Source organism: Physeter macrocephalus, chromosome 10 (genome assembly GCF_002837175.3).
Source record: "Physeter macrocephalus isolate SW-GA chromosome 10, ASM283717v5, whole genome shotgun sequence".
NCBI classification, from domain to species: Eukaryota; Metazoa; Chordata; class Mammalia; order Artiodactyla; family Physeteridae; genus Physeter; species Physeter macrocephalus.
The window spans coordinates 16,081,221-16,089,930 of record NC_041223.1 but is presented as its reverse complement, the minus strand read 5'-3'; the positions used below and the strand labels follow the sequence as shown (position 1 = coordinate 16,089,930).

The 8,710-nt window shown below is 41.8% G+C and overlaps 1 protein-coding gene across 1 annotated transcript in view; it reads right to left on the bottom strand.

The window, feature by feature from the left end:
- Positions 1 to 8,710, bottom strand: part of LRP11 (LDL receptor related protein 11) — a 46,285-nt gene that overhangs the window by 34,148 nt on the left and 3,427 nt on the right. The window contains exon 2 of the mRNA XM_028494330.2: positions 7,334 to 7,491. Within this exon, the coding sequence (XP_028350131.2) occupies positions 7,334 to 7,491 (158 nt within the window). The remainder of the gene's footprint in view (positions 1 to 7,333; positions 7,492 to 8,710) is intronic.

The window sequence follows — 8,710 nt, the reverse complement described above, 5'->3', positions numbered from 1 at the left end:
ATTGCGGCTCACGTGGTCTAGGCGCGTGGGCTCAGTAGTTGCGGCTCACAGGCTCTAGAGAGCAGGCTCAGTAGTTGTGGCACACGGACTTAGTTGCTCCGCAGCACGTGCGATCTTCCCGGACCACGGCTTGAACCCGCGTCCCCTGCACGGGTAGGCAGATTCTTAACCACTGCACCACCAGGGAAGTCCACACCCTTCATTCTTGAAGCAAGATACAAAGAAATACTTAAGGCCACAACGGAATATTCATTCGTATGCACCAACTTTTTTCCAAAATAAATTTATTTATTTATTTATTTTTGGCTGCATTGGGTCTTCGTTGCTGCGCACGGGCTTTCTCTAGTCGTGGTCTTCGTTGCGGCGTGTGGACTTCTCATTGCGGTGGCTTCTCTTGTTTCAGCGCACGGCCTCTAGGCGCGCCGGCTTCAGTAGTTGTGGCACACAGGCTCAGTTGCTCCGAGGCATGTGGGATCTTCCCAGACCAGGGCTCGAACCCACGTCCCCTGCATTGGCAGGCAGATTCTTAACCACTGCGCCACCAGGGAAGCCCCATATGCACCAACTTATCCCCAGATATTACTCAGGAAATTTGCAGCCTTGATAATCTTCTGTTTCTCAAAAATGTTCTGTGGGCTGCCATACCTTTTTGTCCTTTATTCAAAGCGTCAGGTGACTGAAATAAGTGACGGGCAGTGAGGTAGGTGAAATCTTGAGGAGGTTCCGATCCGTTTCGGTGCCCTGGGGTGGGGGGTGTTCTTGCTTCTCCCCCTCTCCTTCTGCTCTCGCCTCCAGGAAACAACTAGACCCTCTGGTTTTCCAGTGTCAAAAAAATACATTTTTTAAAAAAGTCTTTTTTTGACTCAGACCGGACTCTGAAGGGTTTCCTCTGCAGGCACTGGAGGAGGGAGGTTTTGTTCCCTATCGAAGGCCTTCTGGGCACTGGTGCGCACATGGAATAAGTATTTGGGGTTTGTGGTTCCTTGGGAGAATCTTTAAGAGAACATTACCCAGGCACCAACACAGCCCGCCTGGGTGTAAGACAAGGCTACCAGGGACCTCATGGACACCATCAAAGGAAAGATGATCTCAGAATAAATTGAATGGTAATGTACTTTTTTACTGTTTACTATGTGCTGCTCACTGTTCCAGGGGTCTTATTTGCATTACCTCCTTTTATCCCAGTAATAACACCTCGAGAGGCGGGCTTTGGTTACTCCCAGCTTGCACAGAGGAAGTGGTGAAGCGAGGATTCAAAAACCAAAGCAAAGTAGAAGCTGTGCTAGAAGTATTACCTATTTGATCTCTTTCATTCACTGTTAAACTGACTAACTGAGGGAGGAAGGAAATAGTTGAAATGTGATACGAAGCTTTCTCAGTTACTTATTTATCATTTTTCTTTCTTTTTAAAATTTACAGTCTACACCCTCTCTCCTCCATCCCACCCCATGGCCTCGCATATCTAGGATAAATTTTATTGAAGGGACTTACATTTTGTTTTCATGAAGACTAGATATTGTCCAATAGCCAAGAAAAAATAATATGTGATATGTGTCTAGGATCTCCCTTGATGAGATGCAAAGTAATTGTTAGACAACACTTAGCAGCTCTTCCTAACATCAATATGAGGCCAGAGTGCAGAAAAATGTTGTCCTGCCCACCTTGCTAGGAAGGATGATAAAAATTAGAGGCTTAAAAGGGCACTTTTTGAAAGGTTAGCAAAATAGTCAATCACTTTTTAAAAAAAGGAACCAATCAATTTAGCAAGTATTATTAGAATCCTAGTGAGTACAAAGTATAGTTCTAGGCTTCAGGAGAGAAACGGAAAAAATATCAAGAAAGGAAGAAAGAAAGAAGAGAGGGAGGAGGAAGGAAAGAAGGAAGAGAGGAGCAAGAGGAGGGAAAGAGGCAGGGGGAGAAATCCTGACAGAATCCCAGACAACTGACACCCCTTTTCCACCCATCACTCAGTCCCCAGCTGAAAATAATTCTAAAGAAATCCTTCATAATCCTTATAAATTCTGTTGTGATATTATAGATTTTACATATATCTTTGACCTGTTATCAACAAACATAGGTGAAAACCAGAGACAGATGCAGTTAGCCTTTAATCTTCAAAGATCACTGTAGGTTCTCTGGTACTTTGTGTATTGGTTAAACCAGGCTGCCTTGAAAATCCTGCTTACTAAATTTTTATAAAATCTTTCACTACATTTTTTAATCATCTCCTTAACGTATATGATTCTTTCATTTTGTGGGCATTTTCAGCATTGACCCAAATTATATCCAGGGAAACTGACTGAGGAGGAGTAAATGACAAAACATCTCCTACGTAAGACAGAAGGCAGTTTGAAATTCAACATTTATTTTGCGTTCTCTTTCCCTCTGACAAAAAGCCAATATTCTTCTTTCTATGTTCCTTGCCCAGGAAACCTTTTCTCTAAGGCTGTTTTAAAATACTATGTTAATGCGTTGAGGGTGGTCTAAAAAGGAGACTAATTGGGAGACGAAATATAGACCATCCAGTCTCATGGAACTTGGGTTTTATCAAGAAGGACCCATGTTTCTATTTGCTCAAGACAGTCTCAGTTTATCTCTGTGGTCCTGGTGTAATTATTAATACCACCTCCTCACTCCCAAACGTGTTTCAGTGTGGATGATAATACACCTATCTGTATTTAAAAACTAAGTGTGTACAGCAGGCACACCAATGTGCAACTGGTTTTAAGTTAATAATGAAGTTATTGGTGTAAACAATATCCATCTTTTAGTAAGCTTCCATTACACATGGTATTCTAAAACAGTTTAAATTTTCCACATCTGATGAATGGAAATCAATCTACAGATTTATGAATTTCAAATCTCCCTGAACGTCCTCATACTCTGTTATCATGTTCCTAAATGTCATATTTTACATTCTGACTTCAGATTTAAATGTATTATGTTACAAAACTCAGTGACATCTAATGGACTACCTGAAAAATGTGTCTTCTTACATTTAAGAATGTATTATAGATTAATACCCAGTTAAATAGATGTAGAATATCCTGTTAGAGGGCAGAAAATATATGACTTTAAAATCAGAACCTCTTGGGAATTCCCTGGTGGTCCAGTAGTTAGGACTCGACGCTTTCACTGCAGAGGCCAGGGTTCAATCCCTGGTTGGGGAGCTAAGACAGAGCAAGCTGCTGGGTGTGGCCAGAAAAAAAAAAAAAAATCAGAACCTCTTGGTTCTGACCAATCATCTCTCTTATTCATTTTCTTCATAAATGAGGAAACCAAGTCAGAACATGAGCTTTCCCATATGTTTAGTCGATTTAAAGTGCTTGGTACTGGGACTTCCCTGGCGGTCCAGTGGTTAAGGCTCTGCGCTGCCAATGCAGGGGTGCAGGTTAGATCCCTGGTCTGGGAACTAATATCCCACATGGCACGTGGCCAAAAAAATTTTTTTTAAAAAGTGCTTAGTACAGTACTGGACATACACTAGATGCTAAAAAAGGTTAGCAATTAATTTTATCATAATTAAGCTGGCAGCATAATTCCTCTTAGGGTGAGAACCTCATTGATTTTTGTTTTTTGAATACCTGAATGGGTCATTTGGATGTGAAAGGATAGTCCTACAACCTGGTCTTAAAGTATCCCAAAACAAAGGGAGGGCTGACTATTCTACCACCAAAGATGAGAGAAGGGGGTGAGGACCCTGCAGACAGTGGAGAAAAGGGGAGAGGAGAGGGGAGGGCTCAAGAAGGGGTTGGGATAGGCACTCAGTGGAAAGCCTGACCAATGAGAGTTAACTCTGGGGGCATTCATGAATGTACACCATTATAAGACAGCTGCAGTTTGATAGCAAATGACTCCTCTGTTGCAGACTTTGTCACTTAGATGTTGGCTTCATAGCTTTAGGTCTGTCTGCCATTGCCGTTATACACTTGGCTGGGGAATTAGTCTACACTTTCCTCTTTTTTTTTTTTTTTTTTCCCTCGGCCCCGCCGGTCGGCATGCAGGATCTTAGTTCCTCCAACAAAGGATCGAACTCGTGTCCCCTGAAGTGGAAGTGCTGCGTCTTAACCACGGGACCACCAGGGAAGTCCCACACATTTTCCTCTTGATGGCACCATAGTCAGCACTAAAAGTCTATAAGAAATGCCTAATCTTGTTACTTCTTTATAAATATCTTCAATAAATTAAATACTGAGTCATCAGCATTATTTTTATTCAGCATTTATATACATAATTCATTGTTTACAGAGTAAAGCTTTTAGGAGCAACTGAAAAGCTGGATGATAATAGAGACAGATTTGCAGCTGCTTGAAGAAATATATCCCACGAGTGCCAGTTAATGAACAGTCAGTGTCCATCTCAAGGGAACTCTCATAGCAGGCTGATCAATGGCTTTTGCCCATGCACCTTTCCTGACCAATCTTAGTTCTCAGAGATTTCAGCAAAGATACATTAATTTCGCAGCTGACACAATGCACAGAAGAATAATAAATATGATGGATGACACTCAAAGTTCAAAATTATTTCTGTTGTAGCTGAAAACCTAAACACTGAGATGTAAAAAGGGTAAACACAAAGTCTTGCACTCAGGTTCAGTAAATCAATTACACAAAACAGAGCATGGGGGAGGCCATCAGGACAGCAGTTCATGTAGAAAGATGAAGCAGGTTTTAGGTGATCCTGCTAATGGAAAACTCAACATGAACCTACGGTGTGAAGCAGCTACTAAAATAGTTTATGTAAATGAACCTTCATTAATAGAAGTGAGACAATGTCTGGATCACAGGATGTAACAGGCTGTGTCAGGAAGAACCACGGTTTATGTATGGGTTTCAATTAGGGGTGTCAGATTTTAAGAAGGGCATGGATGAATCTGAGATAATCCAAAAAAGGCTGGATGGTGGACAGTCTAAAAATCAATTCATATGAGGAACATCTGAAAGAATTCAGAGTGTTTAGCTCTGAGAAGACCATCCCAAGTGGTGACATTCATTTAAAAAAAAAAAAAACACAAAACTTTAATGGTTGATACACAGAAAAAAAAGATGTGTTCAGTGCTTTTCCAAAAAGAAGATTCAACACCAGTGGATAGAAGTAACACCCCACTGGCCCAACAATTAGAGCTGACTAAAGATGTCCTGCGACGTGATGTGAAATAATGAGCTTTCATCTCTGGAAATACCAGGCAGAGACTGGATGACCACTGGAAGGGATGTGAGAGCAGGAGCTCTTGTATGGATAGGAGGCTGGGTGAGATGCTGATCGAGGGTCTGGTCCACTTCTAAGACTGTCTAGTCATTGGGTAAGTCAGTGTGTTTAAATCAGTCTTGAGGGACTAGCTGATTATTGTTCTTGTCTTTGTCCCAAGAAAATAGAAGTCAGTGCTTCCACACAGAGAGAAGAGCCTGTGAAGACACAGGCAGAAGACAGCCAACTACAAGCCAAGGAGCGAGGCCTTCGAAGAAACCAACCCTGCTGACACCTTGATCTTGGACTTCCAGCCTCCAGAACTGTGAGAAATTTCTGTTGTTTAAGCCACCCAGCCTGTGGTACTTTGTTATGGCAGCCCTGGCAAACCAACACAGATTTTCCCCACCTCCTCTGCCTGAAGCGATTTGGATGAAGTTTACCTGCCTAAGCCAGGAAATACTACAAAGGGTCCCGGCAGGGTTAATAAAAAGCCACTTTCCTCACGACTCAAGACTCCCTGTGTTGATACAGCAATTCCACTTCCAGGTATTTATCCAAAGGAAACAAAAACACTAATTCGAAAAGATATATGCACTCCCATGTTCAATGCAGCCTTATCTACAACAGCCAAGATATGGCAACAACCTAAATGTCTATCAACGGATAAATGGATAAAGAAAATATGGTGTGTAAAGAGAAGGATATCTTGCCATTTGCAACAGCATGGATGGACCATGAGGGCATTATGCTAAGTGAAATAAGCCAGACGGAGAAAGACAAATACTGTATGATCTTATGCTTATTATGGAATCTAAGAAAACAAAAATACCCCAAAAACCTGAGCTCATAGGTACAGAGAACAGATTGGTGGTTGTCAGAGGCATGGGGTAAGGGACAGGTGAAAGAGGTCAAAAGTTACAAATTTCCAGTTATAAAATAAATAAGTCATGGGATGTGATGTACAGCATGGTGATTACAGTTAATAACACTTTTGTATATTTGAAAGTTGCTAGGAGAGTAGATCTTAACAGTTCTCATCACAAGAAAACAAACTGTAACTATGTGTGGTGACAGATGTTGACTAGACTTACTGTGGTGATCATTTCAACAGATATACATATATCAAGTCACTGTGCTATACACCTGAAACCCATATAATGTTACCTGTCAATTATATCTTAATTGTGTACAGGCAGCCACTGGGTAAGTGGCACATTCCCATCGGCAGCAATTCCAGCCCAGATAAGCCTGATGAAAATCAGTGAGGAGCGCTTGAATAGGAGCCCTTGACTCCAAACCCCACCTCACTTAATTAACCTAACTATCTCAGGCAGGCCTAACATGAGGTAAGATAGTTGCTTTCTGGATCATGTGAAGAATAAGTTCATTCTATTGTTATTTTCCTCTTTATGCTCCTTTGTATTTTTCAAATTTTCTACTTGGATTTGAACTGAAAAAAGAAGACATAAAAAAAAATTTTTAAGGGCTTCCCTGGTGGCGCAGTGGTTGAGAGTCTGCCTGCCGACGCAGGGGACACGGGTTCGTGCCCTGGTCCGGGAAGATCCCACGTGCCGCGGAGCGGCCGGGCCCGTGAGCCATGGCCGCTGAGCCTGCGCGTCCGGAGCCTGTGCTCCGCAACGGGAGAGGCCACAACAGTGAGAGGCCCGCGTACCACAAAAAAAAAAAAAATTTTAAGTAATCTGACTCAACAAAACAAAGCATGAGTCTTTTTCCTTGAAGCATTTTTGTGTTCTGGAGAAGTCAACAAAAAAGCAGCAAGAACGAGGGTAAGCTTCAAACCACATGGTCAGGGAATTCCCTGGTGGTCTAGTCGTTAGGACTCCATGCGCTCACTGCCAAGGGCCCAGGTTCGATCCCTGGTTGGGAAACTAAGATCCCACAAGCCACGAGGCTCAGCCAAAAAAAAAAAAATAAATAAATAAATAAATAAATAAATAAAAACACGTGGTCAGGATCACTGTTTACTCAGTAGAAAAGTAAATTCATATAACATTTTTTCAATAATCATTTTTATGCTTTCTCCATTTTACACTTCTGCCAACTTACAGACATTTGGGGAACATAAGTAGAAAGACCACTGCACTGAAACATTAGTTTTCATTACAATTACGACATGAATTACCTTCATGTCCACTGACGGGTCACCCTGCAGCAGTGTCCACTCATACTGGATGATGGCGTGGTCGTCTGTGCTCTCACGGCCATCCAGAATCACTCCATCTGTGGGCAGATGCAAAACAACATCTTGCCCGGCCTTGCTAAGTGGAGGCTCGTCCTTTTCTGTGAAAGAAAATAAATAATTCACAAGACATATGTTCCCTATTCTATTTTTTTTCTAATTTATTGAGAGGTAACTTGTTTGCTAGAATAGATGTAGTCCAGCAAAGAACTGCCAAGAGGATGTATAGCAACTGAAAGTTATTTTCTTATTTTCATTGTAATGTAATAAATTAAATTTGGAAAGTTAAGGCAAGTTCTTGGATTCACATAAAATAAAACTCACAAAGAAATTTTCTGGAATCCAATTTTTCATCTAGGAAAACACAAGAGGTTCACAGGTTCTAATTAGTTTTTATAAGAGAAGCCGGGACAGAGTTTGAGATGTCCTAAAATAGCAAACGAGTATGTATTTACCTTTTGTTCTTCATGGTACTAAATTTAAGGCTCACTGTGTTCACTAAATATTAATACGTGACTGACAGCTGCTCCAGTGGTGACTGACAGAAGCCATTAGATATAGAAAATATTTCTAAGAGCAGAATTGTGAATATTTTAATGGATTTAAGCATCTTATTAGTAAGCTTACGCAAATGCACATATATTTTAAAGAAACTTAGTAATTTAGCTGGGAAAAAAAACCCTACAGGTTTTTGTAATACATCTTTTTTGGCATCCACTATTTCCTCCCTCCTCCAGCTCCAAAACTTGGTCCGAATTCTGACCTGGAGTTCCTTAGCTTATTCTGAATGATGTTGCTAAGACATTGCTCTCTTTCTGCACAGCCGAAGTTGCCTCCCAAGGAAACTTCTAAGGGCCAATCCAGACGTCCAGTGCCTGAGGTTTGGGGCTAGCGACAATCCTATTAGCTTCTTATTAGGCAACAAAGGGTGGTTACTGCAGCTGGAAGGACTCTTCCGGAATGCTAACCTGATTGGGTCATTTCCTTGCTTCAGGGGATGTTCAGAGGCCTACCTGACCTACCTGTGCAGCTCTATCTTCTCAGCTATCTTTCCTCTCAATGCCCAGCGACAGAGGACATGAGGGGCTTGCAGGTCTTAGAGCTGTGGCTTTTCTGAATGAGAATGGGGCTGCAAGCCTCCAAGAGCGATGACTTTCTTTTTTTCATGAGCTAGTTTACAAGGAATAAGCACACTTGCTATGGCCAAAGGGTACATGTGTCCACTGAGAAGGTGAGTCCCATTTTTACAGTCATTTAAAACAATGAGGGGCTTCCCTGGTGGTGCAGTGGTTGAGAGTCCGCCTGCCGATGCAGGGGACA